This window comes from Physeter macrocephalus, chromosome 17 (assembly GCF_002837175.3).
Source record: "Physeter macrocephalus isolate SW-GA chromosome 17, ASM283717v5, whole genome shotgun sequence".
Taxonomy (NCBI): Eukaryota; Metazoa; Chordata; class Mammalia; order Artiodactyla; family Physeteridae; genus Physeter; species Physeter macrocephalus.
In genome coordinates, this window is record NC_041230.1 from 43,541,554 (window position 1) to 43,553,581 (window position 12,028).

The window sequence follows — 12,028 nt, forward strand, 5'->3', positions numbered from 1 at the left end:
AAAAAAAAAAAAAAAAAAAAAAAAAATTCTCAGCAAAGATTCATGAAGGCTATTACCCCCAAGAAATGTATAATGTGATGGAGTACAAGTCACTGACTCTTTTGATGGACACTGAAAATACACAATCTGTAGCGTTTTGCTGACCTGGAGTCCCAGAATCATACTAACCCAATGGAACCAGGATCCCAAAAGTTCTAGGCCACAGACAATAAGCACAGATCTTGCTCAGGGCTGCCAGGTGCTAACAAACAACATTTAACATTAACCAACAGCATGTCTGACAAGTTTCAACACCATAGTGACCATAGGTCACTCCCACCTATGGATGTGGACCATCTTCTCCGTTAAGGTAGCCAAGTAGCTGTTATGGTTCACCTGAAATGGGCAGATGTCCAAGACAGGCTGATTAGCCTGCAGTTCCTGCAGCAACGAGCCACTGCCAGCATCCCACAGCTAAAAAAGAAAAGCAGAGATAAAGGTCAGCTAGGTCCCTTCAATTCAGCTAGGGGCTTGCATTCTTTATCATCACACAACTTTGAAAGCACTGCAGAGACAGCACTGCCTGGGGAGCAAAACAGACTGTCCCTAATCTTCACAAGGTTGCACAAAGCCAACACACCTGATATAGGTCACGTATGGCCTCACCTACTATAATCAGCAATTAGTCTACCTGTGAGTGGATCTGAAAACCAAGCCTAGTATTCACCCCTTCAATCTATGTGCCAAGAACTCTTTTAGGGAAAGAAGGGTCAACAAAACAAAAAGGCCCTGTCTCTGCCCTCATGGAACCTATATTCTAACTGGTGCTTTTTTCTCCTTAAAAAAAATTTTTTATTGTGGAAAAAAAAAATTAAAGTAATAAAAAGTACAATAGTACAATGAGCCATCCATCACCCAGATTATTAAGCTTTTACTATACCTGCTTTATTGATTTTATATTTTTCTTTGCTGACATCATGTCATTTTACCCTTATATACATAAGTATACATCTCTAAAAAAAGAATTTTCTTGGGACTTCCCTGGTGGTGCAGTGGTTAAGAATCCGCCTGCCAATGCACGGGACACGGGTTCGAGCCCTGGTCCGGGAAGATCCCACATGCTGCTGAGCAACTAAGCCCGTGCACCACAACTACTGAGCCCGCGCGCCTAGAGCCCATGCTTCACAACAAGAGAAGCCACCGCAATGAGAAGCCTGCGCACCACAATGAAGAGTAGCACCCACTTGCCACAACTAGAGAAAAAAGTCCGTGTGCAGCAATGAAGACCCAACGCAGACAAAAAAAAAAAAAAAAAGACATCTGCTTTAGTTTCTACTGTACAGCAAAATGAATCAGCTATACATATACATATATCCCCTCTTTTTTGGATTTCCTTCCCATCTAGGTAACCACAGTGCATTAAGCAGAGTTTCCTGTGTTATACAGTATGGCACATAAGGCTCTTTACATTTAAATTAAATTACATAAAAATTTTACAATTACAATTAAGTTCTTCATTCACATTAACTACTTTCAAGTGCTCACATGGCCAGTGTGACATAATTGGACAGTGCTGCTCTATGGGTTCAAGGACACCACACAGAAGGCATCGTGTGCTTCATTTTGCCTAATATCAAGAGGCAAATTATTTCTGGTTAACCCACTTACAGTGATGCAAAGGTTGATCAATGTATTCAGGTGGTGACAGGCTGACCCCTCCACTGTAAATTCATCCTGAATTGATGAAGCTGATGCCTGATCAATTATTTTATAGAGGTTTCAGTAGCGCTTTTTTAAAAAGGTTCACAATATGGCCCATGAGACATTATAGCTCACATAAAAAGAGTGAGGTCAATCTAAAGATATTGGTATGGAAAGATATCCAAAACGGGAAGTTAAATGGGAAACAGCAAACTATAGAGTAGTATGTATCAATAAAGTGTGACTTGTGTAAAAAATAAACTAAGCAACCACACATATACACGTATGAAGATTCATGCAGAATGGAGAACTTTGGCTCTTTGCTTTATATAAGTCAGTATAAAAAACTGACAGACTACTCACCAGGGCAGAATTTGACACTTCATCCCCAGTACACACCAGGATGCTGCCATCATTCTCTGGATTTTGGAAAATGGCACTTTTGGTCAGTAGTTTGCAAGTGGGTCCCCCACGGAATGTTTGTACAGAATGGCAGGAGCAGATTGGCTCTCCAGCATCATCCAGTTTATAGGACATCTCCATGAGTACACTTCGTAAGGTGCTGTGATTTTTATCTATGAGACAGAGAAATCAGTATTGATCCATGGGGATGGTCCAAAGAAATTAACCAAGTACATGAACTTGGTTACCAGTTAGTTGAGTGGAAAGGGCACAATTTTATCAAACCATCATGAATAGCTACAGAGCAAACATAACAAGAACAAAATAATACATCACAAATGAAATTCAGAACCCTAGGCTAGGATGAAGCAAGTTATCTACAATAGGTTTTTGTATAGGAGGGATACAATTCTGAGAATGAGCTAGCCTTTTTAGGAAAATCACTGTAACTGGCCAGACCTCTGTTGGGGTTTTTGTCTTCCTTAAGGGTTCTGACTACAAGGTTTTTTCCTTCCCCCAGTCAGGACCCTATTAATCCCTGGAACTGTACATATAAAGTGAAAGCATATTATTACAGCAGGGGAAACATATACAAGTGGTTCTGCTGGGAGGCAAACAAAAGCTAGAGAACAAAATGGGATCCCCAAGCTTTCTAACGTCATAGCAAATCCTTGGAGATAGAGGACCTAGATGACTAAAACCAAAAGGGAAAGAAGAGTCTGCTGAAGCAGCTTCTCAGCTCAAACAAAACTTAAAATGCTGAGGTCAATCCACAACTAGCAGAAGTATGAGCACTTTAATGACGATCTCTTACAAAACATCTGTCTGACCATCAATACAGCTCATCAGGAATTTAGATTCATACCTTTCAGCTAGGAAAAACCTGTGAATTTTAGCATCGTTGGTAGTCAAAGGTTGCTGTCCTGGTTCTGGAGGCCATGAGAAGTTCAGCTGGCTAGGGCCACTACGGATGTCCATCTACTCTTCACTTACGTTTGTTGGCCCCAAATAAGGAAGAACAGCTAATAGCCTAGAGTCTGGGCTCTTTACATGACTCCCCTTATCTGGGCCTTTCCTTTAAGTGAAATGAGGGGCAAGTAGAAAACATGAAACTGATCTAAGGGTAGCTCAGTGGCTTCAAGAGCAGGTCTCCTTATTCCACTACTGTCTTAAGTCACAGGGGCTCCTAAAGTGGCTAATTCCTTCCAAGGAGTACCTGGCCAAATATGTCCCAGTTCACACAAGTGAGGAAAAGCAAGGCAGGCTCTATGGAAGAACTTGGGGCCACTGTCCTCACTGTAGTAGCAAGAGCTATTAGTCTGTGAGGGGCTTACCAGTACCACCTGAAGGCTAGGACAAGCTCTCCTCTTCTCCCCTCTATCAATCTGCTCCCAAACAAACCACAGGTCCCACGAGGACATGCCAACAACACTCACCAGGCCTGTAGGTCACAAGACAGTGCCGGGTGCTGCTCTCTGTCTGAAAGTCTATGCAGCCCCCAGGCTCCATGGGCATCACATGAGGCCAATGAGTAAAGCCCATTTTCAGCTCCCAAAAGGAAGCATCCTCCAAGCTTCCAGCCAACACCCCACCAAATGGAAACGCAGCCGAGGCAGCTCTCGGTATGTATGACAGGGATACCAGCGGGCATCTGAAGGGAAAGAAAGGAAATCATGCCTCACCTTCCAATTCTTGGATTGCTCCAGACCCCACTACCAGAAGCCCTTGAGGGAGCCCTTGAGGACTTTCCTAACTCTATAGACAAGGTTAAAAAACTTCTGAGGGTCACTATCCTCTGAGAGCTGACAAAACTACCAACCCACTCTGCAGAAACAAGAGTATACATATAATATTCCACATTCAGCTTCAGAGGAGACACCACATGCTCTAAAAGCAATGGGAAAAAAATGGACTAGGAAATTTAAAAGTACAAGATTACAAACACAAGATCTGACTGGTGTGAAGCTTCTGGAAATGGGGTTAGCCACATACACAAGAAAAGTCAGGAAGGAAATTCAGCTTATACATCTAATAAACTAAAGCTTCCAAGCTGTAGTTGACAGACCCCCTCAATTGAAATCCAGCCTAGGGAACTTCCTGGCGGTCCAGTGGTTAGGAATCTGTGCTTTCACTGCTGTGGGCCCAGGTTCGACCACTGGTCAGGGAACTAAGATCCCACAAGCTGTGTGGCACGGCCAAAAAAACAAACAAACAAACACAAAAAACAGTCTAAAGCAACTACATTTTAATTCAGAAACAGGATGGTTTCTTTCTAGATTTTCTGAATGTCTTTCTGCAATCATATGACCCAGACTGCATGCCAAGAGTTCTCTCAGAAATATTAGCCTACAGACTATGTTCCTATGAACTTGTTTCTGCTGAAGCTGCCAAAGTGATCACATTGCCTGCTTTGTTTCATTTCCTTGTCATAATGAAGCTAGCCTAAGCAAACTAAAACAAAAACGAAGACATATTCTTCCCTTGCTATTTGCTGTATTTTATTGTCTACTCTACGTGGATCCTCTACATCGATGGCAGTCACCTTGTTTGCCTGGAGTTCGTATTTGTATAAACTTATATCAGTCACCTTCAGGCCCCTGAACCACATCATTGAAGAACGATTCCACTCAACCCAAACGAAAAGAAAACCCCACAGTGTTGAGGCTAGGTTTCAGTAAACAATTATTACTATAGTGATATCTTTATGTTTAGATTGCTCTACCCCCCTTTTAGTACACTCTGAAGAGCCAAAGTGATGCTGGTGACCCATCCTCAGAACCTGGGCCAACTTCACAAACCTCCCAACTCTATAACTGGATTATAAATGGATAAATCACAGTAATATGGTATTCTTAGACCAAGTTGGTTCAGCTGTAGGATTAGGGAAGTTTTAAATCACTTTTTATTGGGCTGTAACCATATTTCACAGATGAAGCTCATAACAGGCCAAGAAATGTGACCAAGGTCACACAGCTCAAAAATGGTGGAGCTGGGTTCTGAACACAGATCTGATTTCATTTTGGCATGTTGGGTGAATCTAGTTATATTTGGTACCAGAACTTTCTACCATATGCACTATCATGAACAAAAAAAAAAAAAAAAAAAAAAAAAAAATTCTCAGCAAAGATTCATGAAGGCTATTACCCCCAAGAAATGTATAATGTGATGGAGTACAAGTCACTGACTCTTTTGATGGACACTGAAAATACACAATCTGTAGCGTTTTGCTGACCTGGAGTCCCAGAATCATACTAACCCAACGGAACCACGATCCCAAAAGTTCTAGGCCACAGACAATAAGCACAGATCTTGCTCAGGGCTGCCAGGTGCTAACAAACAACATTTAACATTAACCAACAGCATGTCTGACAAGGTTCAACACCATAGTGACCATAGGTCACTCCCACCTATGGATGTGGACCATCTTCTCCGTTAAGGTAGCCAAGTAGCTGTTATGGTTCACCTGAAATGGGCAGATGTCCAAGACAGGCTGATTAGCCTGCAGTTCCTGCAGCAACGAGCCACTGCCAGCATCCCACAGCTAAAAAAGAAAAGCAGAGATAAAGGTCAGCTAGGTCCCTTCAATTCAGCTAGGGGCTTGCATTCTTTATCATCACACAACTTTGAAAGCACTGCAGAGACAGCACTGCCTGGGGAGCAAAACAGACTGTCCCTAATCTTCACAAGGTTGCACAAAGCCAACACACCTGATATAGGTCACGTATGGCCTCACCTACTATAATCAGCAATTAGTCTACCTGTGAGTGGATCTGAAAACCAAGCCTAGTATTCACCCCTTCAATCTATGTGCCAAGAACTCTTTTAGGGAAAGAAGGGTCAACAAAACAAAAAGGCCCTGTCTCTGCCCTCATGGAACCTATATTCTAACTGGTGCTTTTTTCTCCTTAAAAAAAATTTTTTATTGTGGAAAAAAAAAATTAAAGTAATAAAAAGTACAATAGTACAATGAGCCATCCATCACCCAGATTATTAAGCTTTTACTATACCTGCTTTATTGATTTTATATTTTTCTTTGCTGACATCATGTCATTTTACCCTTATATACATAAGTATACATCTCTAAAAAAAGAATTTTCTTGGGACTTCCCTGGTGGTGCAGTGGTTAAGAATCCGCCTGCCAATGCACGGGACACGGGTTCGAGCCCTGGTCCGGGAAGATCCCACATGCTGCTGAGCAACTAAGCCCGTGCACCACAACTACTGAGCCCGCGCGCCTAGAGCCCATGCTTCACAACAAGAGAAGCCACCGCAATGAGAAGCCTGCGCACCACAATGAAGAGTAGCACCCACTTGCCACAACTAGAGAAAAAAGTCCGTGTGCAGCAATGAAGACCCAACGCAGACAAAAAAAAAAAAAAAAAAAGACATCTGCTTTAGTTTCTACTGTACAGCAAAATGAATCAGCTATACATATACATATATCCCCTCTTTTTTGGATTTCCTTCCCATCTAGGTAACCACAGTGCATTAAGCAGAGTTTCCTGTGTTATACAGTATGGCACATAAGGCTCTTTACATTTAAATTAAATTACATAAAAATTTTACAATTACAATTAAGTTCTTCATTCACATTAACTACTTTCAAGTGCTCACATGGCCAGTGTGACATAATTGGACAGTGCTGCTCTATGGGTTCAAGGACACCACACAGAAGGCATCGTGTGCTTCATTTTGCCTAATATCAAGAGGCAAATTATTTCTGGTTAACCCACTTACAGTGATGCAAAGGTTGATCAATGTATTCAGGTGGTGACAGGCTGACCCCTCCACTGTAAATTCATCCTGAATTGATGAAGCTGATGCCTGATCAATTATTTTATAGAGGTTTCAGTAGCGCTTTTTTAAAAAGGTTCACAATATGGCCCATGAGACATTATAGCTCACATAAAAAGAGTGAGGTCAATCTAAAGATATTGGTATGGAAAGATATCCAAAACGGGAAGTTAAATGGGAAACAGCAAACTATAGAGTAGTATGTATCAATAAAGTGTGACTTGTGTAAAAAATAAACTAAGCAACCACACATATACACGTATGAAGATTCATGCAGAATGGAGAACTTTGGCTCTTTGCTTTATATAAGTCAGTATAAAAAACTGACAGACTACTCACCAGGGCAGAATTTGACACTTCATCCCCAGTACACACCAGGATGCTGCCATCATTCTCTGGATTTTGGAAAATGGCACTTTTGGTCAGTAGTTTGCAAGTGGGTCCCCCACGGAATGTTTGTACAGAATGGCAGGAGCAGATTGGCTCTCCAGCATCATCCAGTTTATAGGACATCTCCATGAGTACACTTCGTAAGGTGCTGTGATTTTTATCTATGAGACAGAGAAATCAGTATTGATCCATGGGGATGGTCCAAAGAAATTAACCAAGTACATGAACTTGGTTACCAGTTAGTTGAGTGGAAAGGGCACAATTTTATCAAACCATCATGAATAGCTACAGAGCAAACATAACAAGAACAAAATAATACATCACAAATGAAATTCAGAACCCTAGGCTAGGATGAAGCAAGTTATCTACAATAGGTTTTTGTATAGGAGGGATACAATTCTGAGAATGAGCTAGCCTTTTTAGGAAAATCACTGTAACTGGCCAGACCTCTGTTGGGGTTTTTGTCTTCCTTAAGGGTTCTGACTACAAGGTTTTTTCCTTCCCCCAGTCAGGACCCTATTAATCCCTGGAACTGTACATATAAAGTGAAAGCATATTATTACAGCAGGGGAAACATATACAAGTGGTTCTGCTGGGAGGCAAACAAAAGCTAGAGAACAAAATGGGATCCCCAAGCTTTCTAACGTCATAGCAAATCCTTGGAGATAGAGGACCTAGATGACTAAAACCAAAAGGGAAAGAAGAGTCTGCTGAAGCAGCTTCTCAGCTCAAACAAAACTTAAAATGCTGAGGTCAATCCACAACTAGCAGAAGTATGAGCACTTTAATGACGATCTCTTACAAAACATCTGTCTGACCATCAATACAGCTCATCAGGAATTTAGATTCATACCTTTCAGCTAGGAAAAACCTGTGAATTTTAGCATCGTTGGTAGTCAAAGGTTGCTGTCCTGGTTCTGGAGGCCATGAGAAGTTCAGCTGGCTAGGGCCACTACGGATGTCCATCTACTCTTCACTTACGTTTGTTGGCCCCAAATAAGGAAGAACAGCTAATAGCCTAGAGTCTGGGCTCTTCACATGACTCCCCTTATCTGGGCCTTTCCTTTAAGTGAAATGAGGGGCAAGTAGAAAACATGAAACTGATCTAAGGGTAGCTCAGTGGCTTCAAGAGCAGGTCTCCTTATTCCACTACTGTCTTAAGTCACAGGGGCTCCTAAAGTGGCTAATTCCTTCCAAGGAGTACCTGGCCAAATATGTCCCAGTTCACACAAGTGAGGAAAAGCAAGGCAGGCTCTATGGAAGAACTTGGGGCCACTGTCCTCACTGTAGTAGCAAGAGCTATTAGTCTGTGAGGGGCTTACCAGTACCACCTGAAGGCTAGGACAAGCTCTCCTCTTCTCCCCTCTATCAATCTGCTCCCAAACAAACCACAGGTCCCACGAGGACATGCCAACAACACTCACCAGGCCTGTAGGTCACAAGACAGTGCCGGGTGCTGCTCTCTGTCTGAAAGTCTATGCAGCCCCCAGGCTCCATGGGCATCACATGAGGCCAATGAGTAAAGCCCATTTTCAGCTCCCAAAAGGAAGCATCCTCCAAGCTTCCAGCCAACACCCCACCAAATGGAAACGCAGCCGAGGCAGCTCTCGGTATGTATGACAGGGATACCAGCGGGCATCTGAAGGGAAAGAAAGGAAATCATGCCTCACCTTCCAATTCTTGGATTGCTCCAGACCCCACTACCAGAAGCCCTTGAGGGAGCCCTTGAGGACTTTCCTAACTCTATAGACAAGGTTAAAAAACTTCTGAGGGTCACTATCCTCTGAGAGCTGACAAAACTACCAACCCACTCTGCAGAAACAAGAGTATACATATAATATTCCACATTCAGCTTCAGAGGAGACACCACATGCTCTAAAAGCAATGGGAAAAAAATGGACTAGGAAATTTAAAAGTACAAGATTACAAACACAAGATCTGACTGGTGTGAAGCTTCTGGAAATGGGGTTAGCCACATACACAAGAAAAGTCAGGAAGGAAATTCAGCTTATACATCTAATAAACTAAAGCTTCCAAGCTGTAGTTGACAGACCCCCTCAATTGAAATCCAGCCTAGGGAACTTCCTGGCGGTCCAGTGGTTAGGAATCTGTGCTTTCACTGCTGTGGGCCCAGGTTCGACCACTGGTCAGGGAACTAAGATCCCACAAGCTGTGTGGCACGGCCAAAAAAACAAACAAACAAACACAAAAAACAGTCTAAAGCAACTACATTTTAATTCAGAAACAGGATGGTTTCTTTCTAGATTTTCTGAATGTCTTTCTGCAATCATATGACCCAGACTGCATGCCAAGAGTTCTCTCAGAAATATTAGCCTACAGACTATGTTCCTATGAACTTGTTTCTGCTGAAGCTGCCAAAGTGATCACATTGCCTGCTTTGTTTCATTTCCTTGTCATAATGAAGCTAGCCTAAGCAAACTAAAACAAAAACGAAGACATATTCTTCCCTTGCTATTTGCTGTATTTTATTGTCTACTCTACGTGGATCCTCTACATCGATGGCAGTCACCTTGTTTGCCTGGAGTTCGTATTTGTATAAACTTATATCAGTCACCTTCAGGCCCCTGAACCACATCATTGAAGAACGATTCCACTCAACCCAAACGAAAAGAAAACCCCACAGTGTTGAGGCTAGGTTTCAGTAAACAATTATTACTATAGTGATATCTTTATGTTTAGATTGCTCTACCCCCCTTTTAGTACACTCTGAAGAGCCAAAGTGATGCTGGTGACCCATCCTCAGAACCTGGGCCAACTTCACAAACCTCCCAACTCTATAACTGGATTATAAATGGATAAATCACAGTAATATGGTATTCTTAGACCAAGTTGGTTCAGCTGTAGGATTAGGGAAGTTTTAAATCACTTTTTATTGGGCTGTAACCATATTTCACAGATGAAGCTCATAACAGGCCAAGAAATGTGACCAAGGTCACACAGCTCAAAAATGGTGGAGCTGGGTTCTGAACACAGATCTGATTTCATTTTGGCATGTTGGGTGAATCTAGTTATATTTGGTACCAGAACTTTCTACCATATGCACTATCATGAACACAAACTCTAAGGATCTTACTGATTCTGAAGTGAGAACAGATCAGTGGACTAGAGAACTGCCCTCTGTTAGGAATTCTGATCAACTGTGAAACACTCTCAAAAGGCAGGATTAATACAATAACAGTCTAAGAGAAAGCTGTTACCTACAGGTGGCTCCCTACCTAGCTTTCTGAGGTACTAACTCCTGGATATGAGAGCTTGTGTTTCGAAGGTCATACAACAGAATTGAACCGTTGACCAATCCAGCATACATGTAATTGTTTTCATCAAGACACCAGCAGCAGCTCCAGACAGGACGTCCAGTATTATAAGTCTGGACCACAGTATTTGTCTCCAGGCTGTGGAGTTAAAAAAGACTTTTACAACTATGCATTACAAAAATCAAATACAGAAGAAAGATGTAAAGATTATCATTTTAATGATGATCCTTTAAGAACATAACCACACACCAAAACTATCTGGATTCCCAATTTCCCCTAGGGACTGCCCAGATAACTCCTTTTAATGCCAAAATATTTGTTTTGGGGGACACAGGTTTTCCTCCTGAGCTGTAAGGAAGTAAAAGAATAAGTTAAAGGGACAGATAAACAGTACATTCCCTACTCTACCCCATTACCTTCTCCATAGCTACCTATTACACAGGTAATCAATATTTAATATTGAAAAATTAGAAAATACATATAAAATAAAAATAAATTATAATCCAATCACCCAGAGGTAGTCATTAATAACACTTTGCTACTTAACCTTTCTTTCTCCCCCTATTTTTCAACACTACTAAAATAAGTCACAGCATATAGATACACATAAAACATAATGGTACATTGATTTGGGGGGTAAAATTAAGCTGAAGCATTCTTTTTTTTTTTTTTTTTTTTTTGGGGGACGCCGGCCTCTTACTGTTGTGGTCTCTCTCGTTGCGGGGCACAGGCTCCGGACGTGCAGGCTCAGCAGCCATGGCTCACGGGCCCAGCTGCTCCGCGACATGTGGGATCCTCCCGGACCGGGGCACGAACCCGTGTCGCCTGCATTGGCAGGCGGAATCTCAACCACTGCGCCACCAGGAAAGCCCAAGCTGAAGCATTCTTGAAAAGTCAAAAGGTATATTAGGCCTGGAGCAGGCATCATGACGTCCCTCAGATTTAGCTGCAGAAATTAAATAAGAAGCCAACTAAGAGACATCTAATCAGAACTACTTTTTTTAAAATTAATTTTTATTGGAGTATAGTTGCTTTACAATCTTGTGTTAGTTTCTACTGTACAACAAAAGGAATCAGCTATACGTATACAAAGATACCTTCTTTTTTGGATTTCCTTCCCATTTAGGTCACCAGAGAGCACTCAGTAGAGTTCCCTGTGCTATAGAGCAGGTTCTCATTAGCTACCTACTTTATACATAATAGCAATAGTATATATATGTCAATCCCAATCTCCCAATTCCTCCCACACCCTTCTTTTCCCCCTTGGTATACATACATTTGTTCTCTATATCTGTGTCTCTATTCCTGCTTTGCAAATAAGATCATCTATACCATTTTGCTAGATTCCACATATATGCGTTAATATATTTGTTGTTCTCTTTCTGACCTACTTCACTCTGCATGACAGTCTCTAGGCCCACCCACGTCTCTACAAATAACCCAATTTCGTTTCTTTTTATGGCTGAGTAATATTCCATTGTATACAC

The 12,028-nt window shown here is 41.8% G+C and overlaps 2 protein-coding genes across 5 annotated transcripts in view; both read right to left on the reverse strand.

Annotated features, from left to right (window-relative positions):
• Window positions 1-3,953, reverse strand: part of LOC112065183 (E3 ubiquitin-protein ligase RFWD3-like) — a 14,394-nt gene extending 10,441 nt beyond the window's left edge. The window contains exons 1-3 of one of the 2 annotated variants that reach the window (XM_028478035.2): window positions 3,519-3,953; window positions 2,044-2,255; window positions 376-453 (exon numbers count right to left, since the gene is read on the reverse strand). In XM_028478035.2, coding sequence (XP_028333836.1) covers window positions 376-453; window positions 2,044-2,255; window positions 3,519-3,624 — 396 coding nt within the window. In that variant the 5' untranslated portion in view covers window positions 3,625-3,953. Of the gene's footprint in view, window positions 1-319; window positions 454-2,043; window positions 2,256-3,518 lie in introns of both variants that reach the window. The other variant, XM_028478034.2, reaches the window with a different exon arrangement.
• A 1,225-nt stretch (window positions 3,954-5,178) lies between these two features.
• The window catches only part of RFWD3 (ring finger and WD repeat domain 3), a 39,195-nt gene continuing 32,345 nt past the window's right edge, over window positions 5,179-12,028 (reverse strand). For all 3 annotated transcript variants that reach the window (XM_024124886.3, XM_024124881.3, XM_055078934.1), the window contains exons 9-12: window positions 10,503-10,679; window positions 8,691-8,905; window positions 7,216-7,427; window positions 5,179-5,623 (exon numbers count right to left, since the gene is read on the reverse strand). In XM_024124886.3, coding sequence (XP_023980654.1) covers window positions 5,480-5,623; window positions 7,216-7,427; window positions 8,691-8,905; window positions 10,503-10,679 — 748 coding nt within the window. In that variant the 3' untranslated portion in view covers window positions 5,179-5,479. The remainder of the gene's footprint in view (window positions 5,624-7,215; window positions 7,428-8,690; window positions 8,906-10,502; window positions 10,680-12,028) is intronic.